This window comes from Phragmites australis, chromosome 2 (assembly GCF_958298935.1).
Source record: "Phragmites australis chromosome 2, lpPhrAust1.1, whole genome shotgun sequence".
Lineage (NCBI taxonomy): Eukaryota > Viridiplantae > Streptophyta > Magnoliopsida > Poales > Poaceae > Phragmites > Phragmites australis.
Genome location: NC_084922.1, coordinates 18,061,544 through 18,083,337, shown reverse-complemented (window position 1 = coordinate 18,083,337; position 21,794 = coordinate 18,061,544). Strand labels below are relative to the sequence as shown.

General features: G+C 41.1%; 2 protein-coding genes and 1 long non-coding RNA gene across 6 annotated transcripts; 1 reads left to right on the top strand and 2 right to left on the bottom strand.

Moving 5' to 3' along the window:
• Window positions 1–1,169: 1,169 nt before the first annotated feature.
• Window positions 1,170–2,795, bottom strand: LOC133901650 (uncharacterized). 3 transcript variants are annotated; one of them, XR_009906746.1, is made up of 7 exons: window positions 2,148–2,795; window positions 1,961–2,059; window positions 1,846–1,862; window positions 1,664–1,714; window positions 1,527–1,576; window positions 1,339–1,443; window positions 1,170–1,245 (listed from the first exon to the last, which is right to left on the bottom strand). It is a non-coding gene; the product is annotated as an uncharacterized LOC133901650 (long non-coding RNA). The 3 variants fall into 3 exon arrangements; XR_009906747.1 differs by having other exon boundaries at window positions 1,664–1,862; XR_009906745.1 differs by having other exon boundaries at window positions 1,664–2,059.
• A 184-nt stretch (window positions 2,796–2,979) lies between these two features.
• Window positions 2,980–4,704, bottom strand: LOC133901640 (kinesin-like protein KIN-10B). 2 transcript variants are annotated; one of them, XR_009906744.1, is made up of 5 exons: window positions 4,326–4,704; window positions 4,048–4,222; window positions 3,706–3,951; window positions 3,454–3,567; window positions 2,980–3,364 (listed from the first exon to the last, which is right to left on the bottom strand). XR_009906744.1 is itself a non-coding variant. In XM_062343073.1 (5 exons), exons 1-4 carry the CDS (start codon window positions 4,541–4,543, stop codon window positions 3,481–3,483), a joined length of 684 nt encoding a protein of 227 aa, XP_062199057.1. In that variant the 5' UTR covers window positions 4,544–4,704; the 3' UTR covers window positions 2,980–3,364; window positions 3,454–3,480. The 2 variants fall into 2 exon arrangements, 1 of the variants encoding a protein (XP_062199057.1); XM_062343073.1 differs by having other exon boundaries at window positions 3,706–3,909.
• An 8,449-nt stretch (window positions 4,705–13,153) lies between these two features.
• On the top strand, window positions 13,154–14,497 carry LOC133901635 (uncharacterized). Its single transcript, XM_062343058.1, has 3 exons — window positions 13,154–13,774; window positions 13,853–13,966; window positions 14,066–14,497. Exons 1-3 carry the CDS (start codon window positions 13,240–13,242, stop codon window positions 14,224–14,226), a joined length of 810 nt encoding a protein of 269 aa, XP_062199042.1. The 5' UTR covers window positions 13,154–13,239; the 3' UTR covers window positions 14,227–14,497.
• The last annotated feature ends 7,297 nt before the right edge of the window (window positions 14,498–21,794 follow it).

Genomic DNA, 21,794 nt, shown 5'->3' with positions numbered 1-21,794 from the left:
GTCATTTTTTTCTCGGAATTGAAAATGATCTCCAGTCAGAAAATTTTGGAAAATGCTAGAAACAGATACAAATTAATATTTTCTAGTTTAGAAAGAAACGATCTCCGGTTGAAGGGGAATTTCCGTTACCATCTTCACCCCTAAACCTTTCCAATGTACATGCTAAAACCACCTAAAATGTGCATCGGACAAATAGGTATGCACCATCTCTAGTTACAGTGTAGTGAAATATTTTCATAACTGGGATAACATGACCCATATTTATTACAATAATGAAATAGCAAGAATAAATGTAGCATACCTCCTTTTTATTCATCCCAATGATGTTTTTGAGATCATCAATCTGGAAAAGCAAAGGAAGCAGCTTATGCAATATTCTCAGTACACAATTTCCCACTTCTTGATTCTTTTTAAGCATTATATAGAATGTTTACCTCTTTAAACAGCTCTGGTGATTCCTCACGAAGCTCAAGTATATAACTTGCCCTTTTCTCTCCAATACCCTGCACAATCAGCAGCATGTTAGCAAGAAAGAAGTAATCTTGGGATGTCATTATGTTTAAGATTCTGAGCTAACCTTTAGGCTTTAACTGCTCCCTGCAATTGATATGGAAGCATACGTGAGGAAAACAAAAAGAAGGCCAGGTCAGTGATCAATGGTAAGCTAAGGATAATACTCACTTATTAGCGCTATTTAGAAATGTCAAACACTCCTGAGCCAGATATTTCTGTTTTTGTGAAGAAAAAAGAAAGGATTTATCAGGAAAGTTAATGATACAATACCAAATGTGTACGGCGAGTTAAAAACAGCTAACCTGAATCCCTGTGCTGCGAGACTTGAGTAACTCATGCGAGTCTTCAACATACCCAAATTTCAAGTGAACGGCAGGAGTTTTTGGTTCAGGTAAATCTGTGTTCAAGTGTTGGGCACGAACCATGTCCATTTTCTGATTCGTTACACTCACTGGCCTAGTGGCTAGTGCTAAGAAGCTTCAATGAGTTCGATATCTCCTTCAGTCGGTCGCTTAGCTTCGGAGAGGATTGAGTAGCACCGACCGGAGTCTTCTCAATAAGGTCAGCTGCAAATGATGGGCAATTGAGAATGCAGTCATACTTCCAGTTCAATAATTAACTTTCCAAAGAAACGGGAGTTAAGAGATGTGTTATATTGGCTACATCTGATGAGCACGTCTCGCCCAAGGTAGTACATGAATTCCCTGCATGCAAATCTGACAAGGAATAGTCCTGAACAAGGGAACAAAGAAGATACATGTTTATGATGTGGAAATGGGAATTGCAAACACCAAACAATCAGGTATTTCTTAAAGGAATACATACCTCTACCTGCACACTACTTGATATCAGTTCTTGCATGCTGCAAGGTACTAATTCTTGCATTTCAGATGATATAATATCTATAACCTTTTTTGTTTCATCACATTCCTGCACATTGTTCCAATATATGGCGTTCATTAGTTCTAAAATTACCATATCCTTGGGATGCCACTGGAAGGAAATTAAATTACCTCAGCGGGTAATGAGGCTTGAATTGCCATGCCAAGTGAGATTGTAACTCCTGTGAAATGATGCACAAAGTCCCAATATAAATAAGCTCACTGATGATCGATGGTATATGCACATATAGGCTGCTAAGCATACAAACCTCAGTTTTTGTTACCTTAGTAGCCGCAGGCACAGCAACTATTTTATCTTCCTACACAGTTCATAAATTGCAACTTGGAGTAGTTAGTACCACGAGAACAGAAACTTAAACACCCACTGACCCACATATTACTTGTGTGCAAGAGCACAAGAACAAATTAGTTCAGATATTTAGTTATGTACCTTTGATGAATTGGGGCCTGGACAGAACAATTTCATGTACGACAAAAAGTCAATTCCAATGGTAGGTTGTAGAAAGGGGGTCAAGATTTTCAGGAGTTAATTAACAGTGTGGTACCTTCCACTCAGAACAGGCTTAACGTGCATTTTCTTCATATTAATTGAAGCAAAGACTGAGCTTCCAGGTTTTTTGGCTGACTGCATGGTTACTTCAGACCTGCATAAAGCTAAAACCATCATGGGTTTCACATTTTTAGCAAAGTGCCAAGCTCAAAATCTAGTACTTCCGAAATGAGAATGTTGACCTCTTATTGGCAGTGGGGGTTCGACTTGCTTTTACTTCACTGTTATTGAATCGGGTTCCGCTGTGCTTCTCTAGTACATAACTTGGTTGGTGGATACAAGGTAGTAATTACCTTGGCAGGTTCTTAGCACTCGCAGAAAGGTTTACATTTGACTTTGAAGAACTTCTAGTACCTGAGGATAAGTTGTAGTATTGTTGATTGACCACTTGGCTCGAGCGAGAAGCCAAGCTTAGAGTAGAAACTGCATCTATGCTGGAAACTTCATCCGACACGAAGAAGACAAAGCATGCATTTAGACTGGCACGGTAACAGCTGCTATGTATCAATTCCAACATTTAAGATAACTAGATAAGGTAACATAGATAAGTGTATAACAAATAGACAGGGCTGACTGCAGGTTGTCGCAGAAAGCTATTCTAAAGTGCATATTGTGTCAGGTAATAGAAACAAATGGTAACAGAGAATCATGAAAACAAAACCATCACCTGGATACCTTCTCTTCAGAGTCCTGACCAAAGGTACTAGGACATATACTGCACTATTTTATTTTTAGGAACATGACTGTTGAGCAATAACATTCTGTGGTAAATGATGGAACCACCTTCCGCTTTAACCAAATTTGCACATAGACTACGAAAGAATAATGATAGAAAGCTGTGTTACATGGACACGGGTGCGGGTGTCGGAGTCCGACTCGTGTCGGGGCGTCCGATTCGGCAAAAAAATTTGGGACACGCCAAATACCACTTGGAATCCGACACAGGTGTCGGAATCCGACACGGATACGCGAGTGTCCGACTCGGCAAAAAATTTTGAACACGGGTGTCCGGGTAACACAGATAGAAAGTAGAAGTGTTGTGACCAAATTTTCAATCAACATCTCCCCTTAATGCATGCTAGCTTCAAGTAACCATTGAATTTATGGTATGGAAAGGGCATTTATTTGACCAATATTTTGTGTTGCCCATCTGGTGAGAGAAGAAAGTAGTACAAAATGAGATGTTAAGTATCCTTTACCAAACATGCTATCAGCACAGCACTGTTTGTTTTGCATAAAGAATCTTGCAAAATACGAGTTAACTTGCTCTGTCTGTAGGGTATGAAGCTCTGGTTGCTGTTCAGAGCTTGCACAACATTCATTAAGGCATACATGGACTTGTTACAGTTTGGTAGAGCAAGCCCTTCACCATTGTTCTTCTGCTTGGGATCAACATAGTCTGATGAAACCAGGGAGCAGAAACTAAAGAAGTTGTAATGCAAAGACAATATTATAAGAAATTTCTGTGCACAAACTATAATAACAAACCTGCCAGGTCAAGAATGTTCATCTTTGCTACAACCTTCCTTTGGTGGGATGTTTCAGGTTGTTGCTACCGCAATAACACAGATCCGCAAACTCCTCAGTTGACTTGACATCGACCTTCATAAAATGATTAGTGGGATGTAACAAAAAAGACATGAAGACGAAGGTAATAAAAGGGAGATGGTAAGAAGCATCTCGGCCATAGAGCGAGCTAGGGTGGCAATTGAGGTGGGTAGAGCAGAGGAGGCAGTGTACCCTGGTGAGGCCCTTAAGGTTTGTCCTTCCATTGGCATCCTCTAGTACGAGAACCTCATTGTCCTTGGGCTCCAAGAGATCGAAGGCATGGTTATCCTGAAGCACCTGATAAGAGGATACACTGACAAGAGCGCTGATGGGTTTGGAGAGGTGGAGGATTTGCGCCATGGCCATGGTAAGCAAGCCAGGTTGACCCTGGGAGCCCTGGCGTTTGCATTCGCGTCATGGGTAGATTAGATTGAATTTCTGAATATAGCAAATCAGTGCGAATATGCAGTACAATTAGTCAACATCTGGAATGGAATGGAATGGAATGATATGAAGGTAGGAATAGTATAGTACCATGATGAGATGGGTTTTGGAGGTAGCACCGCAAGTGACGAGGCATGCGTTGTTGCCTTGGAAGGTGACATCTACGAGCGGCTTGACCTCGCTGTGGAAGATGTGATTGTAGGAGTCGCCCTTGAGATAGCAGCAATCGAGCTTGTACTCGTGATCCTTGCGCTGGGGCGGGTCTCTGCAACCAACCAACGGGGTTCCCGATGGATCCAGGTGATGAGACCGACGGAACCAATGAAAATAGTAACTGGCAGGAGGGGAGGGGGGAAGTGAGCGCGTACCCAGGCCCAGGTGTGGCCAGGGCGTGGTGATCCTCCTCGTGGATGGGGAGGAGGGAGACGACGACGGAGGAGGAATCTGCTGCATCGGGGATGTGGGCAGCGACGTGAAAGGAGCCTCCTCCTCCGCCGCCGGGGCAGATCCTGGCGAAGACTCTGATGGGGGTGGCGAGCCTAATCCTCTGAGAGTGGGAGGAATTGGGGGCGGCTGCTGCTTCCATCTCCTCACTCTCAGTCAGTTGTCTTCCCTCGTTCTCTTCTTCTTCCTTGGTTTGGGCGGGGGAGGAGGAGGAGGATGAGTTGTCTTTCAGTTTTTGAATTTGCGGTGAGCGAACGAGGAGCGGAGGACTGGAGGAGCCCTGCCACCCTCACCCTCCCTGCCTTTCTGAATTTCGATTCGCACCGGGGTGGTGTGGGTAGGATTTTACTTATCGTTTTTGAAATACGCAGTTATCGTGATAACCGTTTAAAATTTGGTTAAAATTTATATAAAATTTATTTACTAAAATTTGAAATAAAAAAAAACAGATTCTCCGTTCGGTAACTGGTCAAATCAGACAGGTTACCAAGCGATTTTCTTATTTATCGAGCGGTTTTTTCGAATTTTCCGTATTGTCGGTAACCGCTCGGTTTTCTCGATTTATTGAGCGATTTTCTCGATTTTCAGTGAAGTTCAACGAAAAACACAAAAATTAACTCAACCTTGTAAAATTAATAACTAATTCATGTGAGCTTCAAATCAAGTGAAACAATTTTTTTTCCATGTAACATGTGGTTTCCTTGTAACATAATCTACATGATAAAAGTATTTATACTCATAAAAAGTTTAAAAATATTCTGTGACAAAATGTATTTGTTAAATCAAGTTAAATGCATAGTTTACTCTTTGCTAATCCAAAAATCACGAAACTAATTTTTTTAGTTTTATTACATTGTCCTATATCTTTTAAAAATACATGAACTCATCAATTAGTTATTATAACATGAAGGATTGTGTAAATGTGTTACGACTAGATTAATTCATAGCTGACCCATCACACCTCCAAAATTAGTGAACCACTTTTATTAGTTTATTTATACTATTCTTTATGTAGGAAAAATAATATTAGACATGAAAAAGTTAATTACAATGCTATTTCTTAACATATTCACTTTATACGTGTGAACTTTGTAAAAATTATGGAGAAATTAATAGAACTCTAAATGAAGTGAAATCCTCTCCTTAACATGAGTTAATAACTGAGCTGCACGTTTCAACTTTTTTCTTTTTTTAAACTTCCTTTCTATATAATATGATGCAAACGGCATTAGTTTTGAAAAAACTTTTCACAGAAGATCTTTTGAATTGCCTCTAGTTTTTTAGGATTTGTTTTAGTTTTTTTGAATTTTTTAATTCAAATTCGGTTATCTTTTGGTTTCTCAAACTGGGCCAGAGCGGTAAGGTCGGTAACCGTGAACTTCGACCAGTTACCGTCGATAAATTGAACCCTGGGTGTGGGCCTGGGTATGGAGGAGCGTCAAGTTTTTTATTTTTATTTTTTAATATTAATATTTAAATAAATAAATTCTTGATGAAAATATTTTTACAAATAGGCACCTATCTTAGCCCTTTTAGATGGTAATTAGTATGTCACAGTGGCATTGGTACCTCTTATGCTCTTTAAGGGTGGTTAGGTCCGATACTCCCTTACCACCGTCTGAGAGGACGATTAGCGTCCGTGCCAAGCCCACTCTGCGTGCTCACCCCTCACTACTATCTCAGAGGGCGGTTAGCACCCCTATCGTTCTCTCAGGGGACGGTTAGCACAACTTTATTATCAAAATAACAAAAATCCTATAAGTTATCTAAGATAAAAATAACAAAAATCCTATAAGTTATCTAAGATAAAAATAACAAAAATTCTAGAAATTATCTAAGATAAAAATAAAAAAATCTTAGAAAATATTAAGGTGAAGATAGAATAAATACATATAAGTGAAATGAGAAAACTATACTGAATATTAGATATAATGTGTACATAAGATGAATATATATAATTTGAACCTTGCTAATAGTATGTAGGTTGCATCTAATATACATACATAATTTAGATAATAAATTAAAAATAATATAACTACCTTGAATTTAACAAGTACAACATTTAGTAGCATAAACATTACGAACGAAATGTCCCTTGAAGCTATCTGTGCCTTATCTCCCGTTCCATCCAATGGTAATAGTATTCTAGGGATTTTGGTCTATGTAGTGCTGGTATATATGGAAAATAATAAAAGTTAGGATCCCAGTCATCTGCCACACCGTTAAAGAATTCGTAACGGTGTGGAGTTCTCTGAGGAGTAAGTACGAAGTCATCATCGTTGGAACCAACCCCTTCGGTTGTAGCGGAAGTGATAGAAGCACGTCCTCTTATAATTGTTATCGAACGACCACCTCTTTCATGGCGCCTCGAACCAGTGCCTCTTTCACAACGACGTGAAGGGATTGAATGACCACCTCTGTGTCTCCAGTTATGTCTGGGTAGGCAGCCGTTACCAAAGAGTAGATGCAGCCCAAAAAATTCTCATGGGTTTGTTCATCAACTCTTCATCACAAGGGAATACCTAATATACAAAAATAGCATACAAAAATATAAACATGTCTTAGAAGTATAACATAACAATTAACTGGGACATGTAATAACGATGAACATACCTTAATGTGCTCCTTGTACTGCTGAGGGTGCATAAATATCGTGTGTGCTCGCTTGCTAAAACACTTTGCTATGTCGGCTAGTTCGCACACCCTGATATATCTCTGATGGCACTCTAACAAGTGCGTCTTTAGGTCCATAGAGGTCACAAGCTTACCGTTCGCCCCCATTCCTCCATGGTGAAACAGGGATAACGGGTCATGGTCTGCCATTTCGATAGCACTTCATTCAGGTTCTCCTTGAACACATCGTCACCTTTTGTCTGGATCTCCCTCAAGTAGAATTTGAATGTCCATAAGAAATGTCTGCTTAAAGATGCAGCCATGGTTTGGTATTAGGTATCAGATGGTAGTGGTGTTTTAGAAAACTACGATGTCATGACCTTCTTGTTGCCTCGGCCTTGCCTTTTATAAGCAGGGATCGATGGTGTATGCACCAAGTGTAGGTATGTAATTTAGATATAGTGCATGAATTGAATACCTTCCCACAGCGGGTGGTCACTGGACTATGAGTAGTCGGCAGTGTGCGGTCACATCGGTCTAAAAAGGTGGCGAGCGATTTCGTTAGTTTGAAAAGTTGACAGCGAGGGGTCGCATTTTCCTGAAAAGGTCGCAGCGAGAAGTGACTTCACTCTGAGAAGCTGGTAGAGTGATGTCACATGGGATTAAGAAATGCATTAATGATATAGTAAGTAGTGATGTCTGAACTTGTAATACATAGAAAGCAGATGTGCGATCACATCACTCATAAAAGGCAGCAGTGTGCGGTCACATCGCTCATAAAAGGCGGTTTTGTCAATCTAAAAAGGCACTAGCGTGCGGTCACATGTAGTACATATAAAGTAGACACATACGAATATATAAGACTAATTTGCGAATCGAACATACATTATAAAATAAACATCTAAGTTATGAAAGCAAAGATAAAATCCTACTAATGCCTCTCCGGTTGTTGTCGACTATTCCCACCATCAGTTGCGTGAATAGTATGTATCATACATGTACACACAGTTACGCGAACAACATATAACATACAGGTACACACAGTTACATAAACATATTATAACATATAGGTACATAATCAAATAGAAATGTAATATCCAAATACAATGTATATAGGTAAGATGATCATGTTACAAATATAAAATCGAGATACACTAAATATATTTGCACTTGACTGTCATCATGATCCCATCTACATAGTAGGTATATTTTTTGGACAATTTTTGTATGTGTGACCATTTTTATCGCACTTGCTGCATTGCTTCACACTTGGACCTGCCTCGGATTCTACCATATCATTCTGAATCCACCGAGTTTGTCAATATTCTGATGTGTACTTCATCTTATCTTTGTCTACCACGGATCTTTGCATGGGACCTAGATCACTTGAAAACATGTCAACAATGTCGTAGCTTAAAACTCATAATTTCATGTTTTTAGTATCTGATCCTTCATAAAGTAGCGTGAAACATATTGTCGGGGCAGTATATTGGACTCCCCACATGCAACTATAATGTGTATACATGACTTGTGTACCAATTGTGGCTTCTGTCACGTACATATGCATGTTCCATTCCTAAGCACGTAATCTTGCACATATCGCTCACGTCTGCACCCCTACGACCCTTATCCCGGCACAAGACACTGAACGATACTTTGAAGTTCCCTCCTAATTTGTGCGGTGCATATGTACCTTCTTTGTGAGCTTCTCCAAGTAGTCACATAGCATCGATCTATACAACACACGGTTATCTACCATTGCTTTTGAAGTAGCTGCATAGCGATCAATGAAATATCTGCAAGTTCCATGCAGAATACCTTCAACAATTTCAACAAGTGAGAGGGACCTCATACCTCGCATAACCTAGTTATAAATCTCAACAAGATTTGTTGTTATTATCCCATACCTTGCTCCTCCAGTGTCATACATCAATGTCTATTTCTCTCTTGGCTCATTTTGCATCCACTGCGAAAAGTTACTAACAGCTGATCATGACTTCCTTACTATCACGGGAGTATCTGTTGGGATGGGTCCAAGAGAAATTGGCTCATCTCTAGTGTCTGTTACCTCAATTGTCTACTTCGTGGTTAGTTCTTCTAGTCTTGCCCATAGTGCGTTGAACTTTCTCTGCTGATTTTAGCTACACAATTTTTTGAAAAGATTCATCAAGTCCTTGTTTTTGAAGTGTCTGTAAAAGTTTGCACTCATATGTCTCATGCACCACCTGCTCTTCAAGTCGGGTCACTTTGCTCTTACACAACATCGAACATTGCCATATTGCATATCTAGCAAAACTTGTAACAGCCGTGCATGTCTATCATAAATCAAACATACATCAGGCCGATCTAGAACAATAGCATGGTTTACCTGCTCAAGGAACCAATATCAGCTATCCCCATTCTCGCTCTCCACAAAGACAAACTCTAGTGGTATGATTTTGTTGTTCCCGTCTACCCCAATTGCAGACAGTATCAGTCATTTATACTTCCCAGTGAGGAACGTCTCGTACAAGTAAATGATGGGTCTACAGTGCCTAAATGCCTTGATGGTTGCTACAAATGCAAAGAAAGCACAATGCAATACTTGCTTTCTAGGCTTCTCACTCGATGAGTAATGCTTGATGTCAAAGTAACTTTCAGGGTTTCTCGAACATATTATGACTAGTTGACGTGGTAAGTTGTCATATGAATCTTCATATGTCATAAATCTCATCTCAATAACCTTCTGTTTCGCCTTCCATATCTTGACGTAGTTTATTGTGTACCAGAAACTTTCCTCAATAACACATTTTATTGAACATGGCTCATACTTTAGGTTGTCCATAATCTCTCTGTACATAACATTGGCAACAAAAATAGATGAAAGATTCTTGTGGGACCACTTTATTTCCTCAATGTGACAGTTATACTCCATAACTATTGAGCACTCCTAGTGATCAGCCTATTTCCCCTGAATGCGTGCACCCGCCATAGACAATTAGACACTAAACACTTGAAGTCGTACTCCCTTTTGCTTAACTTCACAACCTTGAACTACCTCTGAAGAACAACAATCATAATTTCACCGCATCAATAACAACCTCCTTAGTAAGGTACATAGCACCCTGGGACACCTCGTTCTCATGATATTCCCATGGTGTCCGATGACCCTCATTAACCACTAGCTTTGAAAATTTCTGATTCTTCCACTCTGCAGGAATATGAGTATTTTCCTCCTCGTCGTATGAATCCTCATCGGTAATGGCTTCCTCGAGCTCCTGATCCTCCCTCTCCATCTGTTCAATTATGCTAGAGATGTGCTACCCCTCATCGGCTACACACCTCGGTTGCATCTCCTGCACATCTTCAACATCTTACTCGCCCCCACAGTTATCGGGTATGCTTCATCCTGAAAGTGCCTAGAGGGGGGGGGGGTGAATAGGCTTTTCTGAAAATTAAAACTAAAAACAGCGGATTAAAACTGCCGGATATTCCGGTGAAGGCCGGATACTCCGGTATGGTCCGGAGTATCCGGTCTAGTCCGGAGTATCCGGTCTAGTCCGGAGTCTCCGGCCTAAATGGGAATTTCAGAATAAATGTGAATCAAAGATAACAGCTAGAGTCTAAGGTTTATACTAGGTCTACTAGATATCACAGAGCTAAAATAACACTTAACACTAGCAAGATTGTCACTAGAGCAATTATATGACAAGACACAAAATTCACATGATAAAGTAAATTGCACAAATAAGAACACATGAATTTATCCCGGAGTTTGGCCACCTCACAAAGAAGTGCCTACGTCTCTGTTGAGGAGCTCACAAAGAGCCGGGTCTTTTCCAACCCTATCCTCTTCTAGCGACCACCAAGATCAAGCTAGAAATTCTTACTCAATTCAAACATGTTTACAAACTACCCGAGGCACACCACAAGTTTTGGGTGCTCTACGGGTGACTCCTTTCCTTCTAGAAGCCCAAAGCTTCAAGAGAGATGATTGCAGTAGATGCTCGATGAAGAACTCAATGCTCAAGTGGCTTGAACCCTCTCCAAACATAAACTCTCAAATTTTTACAAACTTTGCACTAGAGGTGGTTGGAGGGTCTTTGAATGCTCTTAAAGTGCTCAAGAGGTCTAAGGTTTACCAGCCACAGCAAGCTCTAAATGCCATGGGGTGAGGGGGCATTTATAGCACTCTTTCACAAACTAGCCGTTACTGTTTTTGTCAGAGCTTACCGGAGTATCCGGTCCTAAATCCAAAAACGGCGTCAGAACGGTCACCGAACGTGTCAGAACTAGCCATTACAGTTCTGTTGAATTACCGGAGTCTCCGGTGAACACCGGAGTCTCCGGTCCTGACAGTCCTTCCAAAAACGTTAAGTCCGGAGACCAGCCGGACCCTCCGGCCTCTCCAGGTACCGGAGTATCCGGTGTACACTGGAGACTCCAGTCTCTCTTTTCTTTTATCAAAAAGATTAAACGCTAACCGAGAGTCTCTGCCGGAGTCTTCCTCGGAGACTCCGGTTAACTCTAAAACATTTACCAGAGTATCCGGTGAACACTAGAGACTCCGGTCCCCTTTTAATTAAAATAAACACTTAACTGAGACTCTCTGGCGGAGTCTCCCTCGGAGACTCCGGTCTGTTAACCCTTAAATTACCGGAGTATCCGGTGAACACCGGAGACTCCAGCCTTTTTCCAAAAAGAATAAACCGTAACCGAGACTCTCTGCCGGAGTCTACCTCGGAGACTCCGGCTGAACACTGAGTACCGGAGTATCCGGTGAACACCGGAGACTCCGGATTCAGTGAAGTTTTTCAGAATGAAATATGTGTCCGTGAGTGAATGTGTCTCTCAACTAGGTGGTTCTAAAGGATCTCTTGAGCATTGAGACACTAACCAAGTAATCAAATCCAACCTTCTAAATAGAGCGTCTATCCTAGACTCAATTTCAAAAAATAAAAGAATGTAAATCCTATTTAGTACACTTCGTTGATTCTCCATTTGTTTCGGCGGGCGTCAAACGTCATTTATCTTCACAACTAATGCTTAAATCTGTTCATAACTCGAAAAGCATGTTAGTTCTTTAATCATTTTGTCATCAATAAGCCAAAACCCATTTAGGGGGTCTAGATGCACTTTCACATCCACCACTATCTGATTTGTTCCTGCTACTATTTTCCCAAAGTTTTCTATGTTGTATCTTTCTGGTACGCCTCAGCTAGTAGCACAAGAGGGAGATCGCATTCACATGCTATATCTACGTACTGTCTCCAAGTAGATGTCGCATCAATCGGGATGAGCTCCCCGAAGTACTCCTGAGTAGTACGACTTAGCACAACTCTCAGCTTAAGCTCATGTTGTTAGGGATCCAGTTGAAAATGGTACATCAACCACTTGCACATGCCCACTATGCTACTTTCATTGACTCTACTAAGTCCCTTGACGACATGCTGAAATCCAGAGAAATCTACACCGCTAAAACCATAACCAATATAACCTTCACCATAATATCTAAAAATATAGCTTATCAGACATCCCTAAAAACATTCAAAAATATGTCCAACGTTAATACCAGAAAACTATACTTCTGATTATAGAAACTCTGACAAAATACCAGAACCGATGATCACCTAATAATACGTTTAGTTTGCTACAATTAACCGATAATAAACCCTGTATCTGGTGGTATTTTAATTACTAATAAAAACATAATTCTAGAAAAAATTATTAGAAACCAAGATCCTAAATCCACAAATTAAAAATAGTAGGGCTTCCGCGCTGCCTCCCTCTCATCTTGCCCCTCTCTTTCTTTTTTCTAGATTTAAATATCTATTTTTACTGATTTTTAGTCTATTTATAGTGTGTTGGATGGAGAGGGACGCACGGAGGGGGAGTGCCCTGAGAGGGCTGTAAGGAGGACACTTAGGGGGTCTTATCGCCTTTTGAGTAGGTGAGAATAAAAACGATACAGGTTCTACGTTAAGAGATTGAGTCTAACCGTCATTTCAAAAGATAATAAGAGGTACTCGTATACTATAATATACTAGCTGCCCTCATAGTTCTTCAGTAGACATTCTTCAGTAGACAGTAAACACTTATTTATACCGATCTTTAAATACTGATGTTAAAAAATATAAAAATAAAAAAACTCGAGGAGCGTCTGCTACCTAGTGGGCCCGGCCCACCACCACCTCCCTGACCTTGAGATACTCCATCCGACTCCGCCGCCGCCGAGGAGACGGTACGATGGGGGACGGGATGGGCGCGTACGGTGGCGCTGTGCGTCCCGTGGAGAGCGCGGCGGGGGAGACGATGCTGCTCTGGGGTCTCGGCCAGCCCACGGCGCACCGCAACAACGCCTTGGTCCGCCAGGCCGCGCACTCCTTCGACCTCGACGCCTGCGGACGCTCCCTCTCCCTGCTGCAGTCCCCCTCCTCCATGGCAACTCCCGGGGTCACCGGTGCCGTCGTCTGGGACAGCGGAGTCGTCCTCGCCAAGTTCCTCGAGCACGCCGTCGACTCCCAGCAGCTCCTCCTCCGCGCCACCAGAGCGGTCGACCTCGGATCGGGATGCGGACTCGTTGGATGTGTGGCTGCTCTGCTGGGAGCCCATGTGGTGCTCACCGACCTCCCCGACCGCCTCAAGCTGCTCAGGAAGAACGTCCACCTCAATGTAGCCGCCGATGACCCCAACGTTCCGGGATCCGCTCGGGTCACGGAGCTTGTATGGGGTGATGATCCTCACGCTGAACAACTGCTTCAGCACCCACTGCCCGATTTCGGTATCTGATTGATTCCCTTTCTTCTTTCTTGGCATCTTCCTTCCTTCAATTGATTCTTGGCTGACATGTCCGTTTCAGTACTCGGCTCCGACGTAATCTACAACGAGGAAGCAGTAGATGATCTGCTAGTCACACTCAACCAGCTCTCAGGACAACACACCACAATACTACTAGCTGGAGAACTCCGCAACGGTCGCTAAGCCATCTCTCTCTCTTTCTCTTTCCTTTTGGTGCTCAGCTCGCTCAAGTGGCAACTATATGTTTCATAAATGAATTGTATGTATCTAGCAGACGCTGTCCTGGAGTGCTTCTTGGAGGCAGCAATGGAGGACTTCCTTGTTGGCTGCATCGAGCAAGACCAATGGCACCCTGATTTCCGCAGCAATCGTGTAGCCTTGTTCATCTTGGTCAAGAAACCACCAGGGAACACAGACTATAGCGAAGCAAGATGAAATCGACATCTGTGGGGGGATGCTTTGAAAGAAAGGAGATGATTTCCTCCATCTGTGGTGAAGTGTAGCTTATCATCTCTTGGACATGTTGAAGGGATCACAAAATTGGCATCCATGACTAAAGAGCATTGAAAGAACAATGTTGATTTTCTTTGCTTGTTTATGCTAGCTAAATTGGAAAAATGCCTTCAATTGTTGGTTGATAGGTTAACATCTGCAATACGTATTGTGCTATTTAAGAAATCTTGTTTCGGACAACCCTTTCTCACTACATGTTGACAATTTGGCCATTCCCTGTACAGCAACTGTATTCCGGAAGCAGCATTGATGGCACGATCTGTATCAAATAGTCTTCCGAAATATGCAAACTATGCATGGGATATAATCAGAACTAAGGTGTTCTATCAAAAGTATGAAACACAGCATTTGTAGATGATGCTAAGCACCTCTTGCAGTTGCAGGTACAAAGATATACAGGGCAATCATGTTTATGTTTTGTTCTTCCTGGTTCTTGCCTAAAGTAGGACCAATGATTCAGTGTATTTTAAAACACTTAACCCCATTTAGCTTCTGCAAAAAAAAAAAAAAGAAAAGAAATATGGCTGGTCTCATGCAAGAAATGCTGAATTTTTTGGGCAGTGTTTACTGTTTAGCTTCATCACATGATGTTAAGAGTTGCATGCATTGTCTTGGCTAGAGTTAGTAGTAATGCATAGTAAGAGATTTCTTTGCAAATATTTTTTCTTTTGATTCTGTCTGAACTTAGTACCTTATCCAGATTGCAATATTCTTAGCAAGTATTGCTTAGTTTAGTTCTAAAGGAAAAGGGATAGAAATCCATCCCCAGGGAGGACTCAGGTAAGGCAAATTCGGCTCATGTTTGCAGGTCAGGTGCTTAGCATTGTTTTCATAGTACTCCTCCATCTTATCTCCTCTGCATACATGAAAAACTTAAAACATATAAGCAGCTGGACATCGATTGGTCAAATGATTTGCTCTGTGATGCCCTTTACACTGCGTTTTTTCATGATATTGTGTCCACCGTGCTTGCTTTTATATAGTGTCTGCATATACGATCTTCTATAAATAATTTCCTTAGGTTTCTGATTTGCGCTGCCTTGTAAATGGTTAAAATAAAAATGATTGCTCCACATTGCTCTAAGTGAGCTGGATCATCGTAATCTTATAAGCTCCACGTTGCCATGTAAAGATTGTGGTGATTATCGTCATGTATCCTATCCAACACAAGGCTTATCGACCAGGAATCGACACTCTACTGGTGCTTCTGATTTGAGGAATACCTATTGCCATGCCCACTGTCCTTTATGTGACTATGGCAATCGGGTCGCATCGCTTGTCTCAACAGCTATCCACTTGTAGGATCAGTAAACGATTGATGTTTGTTGCTCAGGTGATCTATTACAGGAGTTGGATGTCAAAGTATTGCATACTGTTGTAGGGAACAATCACAAAGAGGATTACAGCAATTGAGGAAATGGCTGGCATGGATATTCTTTATAGTAACATTACAGGGACCCTAACCTTGAACAGGTACTGTGGACAAGAGTCTTATAAGGGATTAGGGGTAGGCCTTTTGGTATTAGAAGCTCTTGTTTATTGATCATCTCAATCACTTTTAAAATGATTCTTAATTGGATCAGGTTTTACAAAGAGGTATTGACCAGGATACTGAAATACTAATGGCTGCCAGAGCGTCACGTATGTCATCTCTTATTAGGCATAGTAATTACTCTGTAGGATATCGAACAGAATTTTACAAGGTTGAGACATGCCATGGTTGCAGTCACAAACATTTTTGTAATCCTCTCCATTGTTTCGTGTTTAGTTCTAGACCTTGATGTGTTTTAAGTTGTTTGCTAAAATGCCAAAGTGAATGTGGAAAAGTTAAAACTGCAATATGCCTCCCTCGAACCAAAATTATATATTGGCCCATCTAAATTTGGTGACAAAATAATTTGATATGTTAGTTATAGTAGTGTGGTCACATCTAATTGAACCGGTATAACTATTTATAGTTCAATATTCGTACTTACCTGTTAGGCAGATATCATTGAAATATTGCTCTAAAAGAATAATGGAGAGTGTTCCTTTCATAAACTTTTATCTATTTTTTAACACAACAAATCTTAATTATATCGTTTTGCTTTATGAGCAATATGGTCCTCTCAGCACAACAGATGAAGCTTATGTTTTGTATAGGCCTGTGTAAATGTAGTGGATAGAATTGACAAGCTTATGTTTTCCTTTTTGATGTTAATGTAGTCAGACCTATTAAGAAAGTTTTCACCATTTGACCTTACTTTATCTTGGATTTACACTCACTTTTGAATTTAACATCACTTCTGAATTAATTATGAATATCGTAGTTTAGATGTACACTTCTAGCTTGAGAGGTAATGCTACAGTTAAGGAAATCGTGAAAGTTCATCATCTTTTAACTGAAGTTCTCACAACATTGGTGTATCTGAGTAATCATTGGACATGGTACACTGGTTTATGGATCAAACAAATAGAAGTCCAACCATAGCTAATTGTAAGCATCCTGTAAAGTTGAAAGACAATTTGGATAATTTGAGAACAATATAACAACAGTATATCCACTGTTTTATACTTGCAAACAAGTATGTTTATTACAGAGACCTAGATAAAAACATGAAGTTAATTATTAAAAAATGAAAGATAAAGAAAAAATGAATGTTTGTGAGCAAAATCCAATTTTGTTTGGCTCATGAAACTCAGATCTAAACGGTAATCTGAATGTTAAACTTCATCACTTCTGGCAGGAATATAATTGAAATCAGGTACACTTTAGTCCAACTGAATTTGTTTTTTCTGTACAGTAGTATAATCAAATTAGCTATATTGCCAGCAATTCTATGATTTGAAATAAATCTGATGTAAATATCATATAAGGGTGTGTTTGGTTCCTTGGATGAGGTTTCATAGAGCTAATTCGTGTAAGCATATTGAATAGAGTTATATTTATTGAAAAAAATATTGTTTGGTTGGTTGTATCTGTCTAGACAGGTTAAGTTGAGTTTCTGTTTAGTTGACTAAATCCGAGGCCAAATGAACGGATGCAAGAGTTGAAATTATGATTGATTATTCGTATGAAAATAATTTTGTGACACTGACAAGTGAGTCCACCTGTCGGTTTAGGATGTGACCTTATATTTGCATCCACTAGACCAGGCTGGAACATTAAATGCGGGTAATTAAACACACTTCTCATTAAGATTATACGCCTCCACCGAACAATCTGTGAAATATTCGGGCAACCAAACACACCCTAATGGTATGTTTGGTTCATTTGTCCACATTTGCCTAGCCTTGCCTAGTAAGACTAGAGGACAAGTAAGCATGTTTGATTTTTTGCTTGGTTTGAATTTGGGTAAGGTGAGCAAAAAATTTCTTGCTTTTGAGGGAGAGCCAAATTGACTCACCTTTTCAAGCAAGCTTTACCTTGCCTAACCTTGCTAAGTAAGGCTAGTGAGCAAGGGTGGACAAAGAAACTAAACATATTATACGGTCTCAGATTCAATCAACTAAACAGAAACTCAGCTCAGCATATCTAAATAGATACAACCATCCAAATACTTTTCTTTTCAATAAATATGACTCTGCTCAATCTGCTTATATAAAGCAACTCTATGAAACATTATCCAAAGAACCAAACACAACCTTAGAGAATGATCGGTACACAAGCAAATGTAACCATGTTGCACTAAATTGTGTGTAGCAATGTCTGGGATGTAAAATGGGTGAAACTGTAAAATACTGACAGTAAGGAGTAAGGACACTGCATGTATTATTAATAGCTTGATGTGATCACCTAATGCACCATCCCTTGTGTGGCAGCAACTCTAGAAAGGAGTGCATAGGAGGGTATGAGCAGCTCAAAGGCTCATGTGATTCACTTGAGTTGAAAACACTCCCAGAAGAAGATGACTAACCAGATGTTTGAGGATGCAAAACTTTCTCCTTCTCCGTATAGAAGACGATTGCTCCTTGGAAGCAGAGGAATGGTCACTTTTCTCAGGCATTTCCCCAAACTTTTTCAGGACATTTTCATCAGCAGCGACAATTTGCATAGACACTAGTCAAAAAGATGGTAATTGATTCTTCTACGCTCTACTTATCAGTTGTTACTGAGCACTCACTGATCATTTCAACAATTTTCTCATCTGAGAGCTGCTAACAGAAACATCTTGAATTTTCAGCAAAAGAGAGAATGCTCGATATAATTTCAGACGGATTTACCAAGTGTGTAGTATTATTTCCAACCCGAAACATCAAACAGGGACTTAGACGCATCCTTTCCTAAGATATCCTGTCTCGTAGGCATGGGTGTATCTTGCCTTTTCCAAGTATCACGCTCCATTACTTGATGCTCAATAAATATTTAACAGTGCTTTGTAAAATAATTAATCATTATTAGCGATGGGATATAGTGCATGTAAAATACAATTAATCAATAGCTAAAATTCCTAATAAAAATAACAAAAAATTAAATTCTTACTAAGATAATAGATTAAGAAGCACCATGTAGCTCAAGGTTGTTACATCAAGTAGGCACCAAGCAACACAAACTTATTCTGATTTTGGTTGGACTGCCTACATCCGAAGTACAATTTTGGCAGTTGATCAAAATATATATAAATCGAATCAATACATGTATACAATTCAGGTACAAGTTTGGAGAATAAATAATTTTCTCTTCCACAAACATAATTTTTATTCTTTCTTCTAATTTTATGTGTTTTCCTGAGCCGCTGCCATAGTCGGGGGTTCCTCCAGGTGACGCACCAACACCAGCACAACCTGACCCTCTAAGATCACGTTGACAACCTTCTTTGTGCAGGAAACAACCACCAAATTTGTCTCAGTAAGGGTGCTGGGAGCACGGATCAATGCGGTCGGTGTGCGGTTGGGTAAGGAGAAGTTACATTTTTCGTTAGCTCGGTGAGGACGTAGGTGGCATGCTTGGTGTCGGCGCGGTCGGCGTGGCACTAGGAGAAGCAGCGAAGGAGGACGTGGGAGTGGCAGCAACAGATCTCAGGGCTCGTGGAGCCGTTGTCGTCATTGGCGCCCGCGCTGCCGAGCAAAGATGCTGCCACCTCATCCTCCAACTTCCTCATCTGCCCATTGCGACGCGGGCATTATGGCTGCTGCTGCTCCACCTCCTTGTAGACAGGGGCTAGGATGACGATGCAAAGAATGACGAGGCCCGTGCCGAGCTAGGCGGGAGAGGGAGGAGGGGGGAGCATGAGAGGAGGGAGGTGAGGAGCCTAACAAGGCGGTCGAAGAAGCCAGCGTGCATGCTGGCTGCTATGTCAGCGTGGTAGAGGAGCGTGGTGGCGAGGGCTAGGAGCGGGAGGGGCACGAGCAGGGAGTTCATCAATGGATCCAGCAGGGAACGAATGGAGATGGATGGGGCGACGGGGGAGGAGGAGGAGTAGGCAAGGAGGAGCATGAGGGGTTGACGAGATGGCGGATCTTGTTGCAGTAGACGTCGACGGCGAGAACGACGCGATGCGTCTCGGCCATGAGCTTCTCGCAAAGGTGGGAGCCAATGAAGCCACTAGCGCCGATCATGTAGATGGTGAGGGTTGAGATGGGGTTGCCGTCCAGATCCACCTAGGATGGCAACGAAGTTGATAACATCCTCCGTGGTCCCACGACGTGGTTAGATCGGGAATGCGCGTGCTTGCCTCACCGTCGCCGGAATGGGGTTAGGGGATTGGGTGGGATAGTGAGAGAGAGAGAGAGTCTAGAGAACCTCGGAGACTCAGAGTGCAAAGATCGGATGGCTCTCCTGCTTCACTAGCTTGATCTGACAGTCCACGTTTCTCTGCCGACGTGGCTCAACTAGAGGCCGAGAATATGAGGGGATTTAGATTTTAAAGATTATTAACATATAATAGTACAGTATAACAAACTGGATCAATAATTTTAGGGCCATACAACTAGATAGAAAGGGCTGAACTGAAGCAAAACAAAACAAATTTACAAAATGTGGGAAGAAGCAGTGTTCCCAAACCCTTGAAAAAAAAAAAACTAGGCAGCACTTGAATTGAAAATAACTCTAGGCGTTACGGAGATGCATGCTCAAGCAGACAATGTCAATGTGATATCACATCGCATCTGCTGTGATAAAGCATATATCTACTACTTGGCAAACATGATGCTCTATACGAAACTTGGTGCCTGAATAGATTGATACCTCAACAATGGCACAATCAACAACTCTTGTGACATGAAGCAAAAAATAACGAAAGAATTCAAAACCATCGTAAAGAGGAGAATTGATCATAAAAAAACAGCAACAATGCATCTGTATATTGGTGCGCACCTGTGTACAAAATGCAAAGAGAAGAGTGCAGATGTCAAATGAGTTGTTCTTCCGCTTATAACGCCAGAGCTCAAAAAAGCAACAGAAAGTAGTAGCATAAAGCAATCTGTAGAATGAGAAAATTATGCCAACAACAGCAAACTTATCTTTCTAATGGGCCCAGGAATTTCAACCGATTTCTTTCTCCGTCCACATCATGTGGGCCTATCCAAGCTGCTTACTGCCACTGTATGGGGCTTGTCTTGGTGATCGTCAATTGTCCCACCGGCAACTGAGAGCGCAGTGAATGAATCAGAAAGATTCAAAATTCGTGCCCGAAGGGCAAATCACGGGAGAAAAATCATTGTAATAATAGACCAAGAAACAATCGATAATTTTTCTCTCACTTGCACCAATCAATCAAACGATCATGAATCAGCTCACGGCGGCAGGCTTCGATGGCACGGGGACGACGGTGGGGAGGGCTTGCCAGAGGGAGCAAGTGAAAGGCGATCGGGTGCACAACCACTGTAGCAATGAAAGGCTTACCTGCGTCAGATAAGCAGTTGGCCAGAGTGTATTTTTCTTTAAAAAAAGTCGAGTTCTCCCTTACTGTATTTTCTTAAAAAAAGTCTCTGTAGAACATAGAAATCACAGCTGCCCTTTATTGTATTATGACAATTGTTCTACTTTTATATAATTTGCTGGGACTCTGTCTCTAGATGTATCATTTAGAACAATGTTGCTACGGAAATCTCAAACAACTGCCTGAGCAAACAATCGATCTCACCTTGTGTTCGGTTCTATTGCATCACATGGAAGCAGTCACGTGTCTTTCTCAAACTTATAGAAGTCCGAGTAAGTCATCACAAATGTATCATCTTCCTATTCTTTTTCTGCTTTCTTGTGCTTCAACTTATTCCATTTGATTACCAAGCTACCTCTCGATTAAATCAATTCATGATTGCTAGCTTTTTCAATAGTTTGCTTACTACGTATAGGGAAGACCCACAAGTAGCTCAGATCTTGAAGTATAATTGTCTTCTCGCCTACTGGTAAGTGAAAGCTTTTCGTCTCAAGCTGCCAAGAGTCCACTAACGCTGATGTATATAAAAATTTGTCCACGTTGATTTCCTTCATATTTGAATGCAGAATCCAAGATTTTCCAGAGCATATTCGCACAATTGGCGGTAATATGTAATACAAACATAGAGGT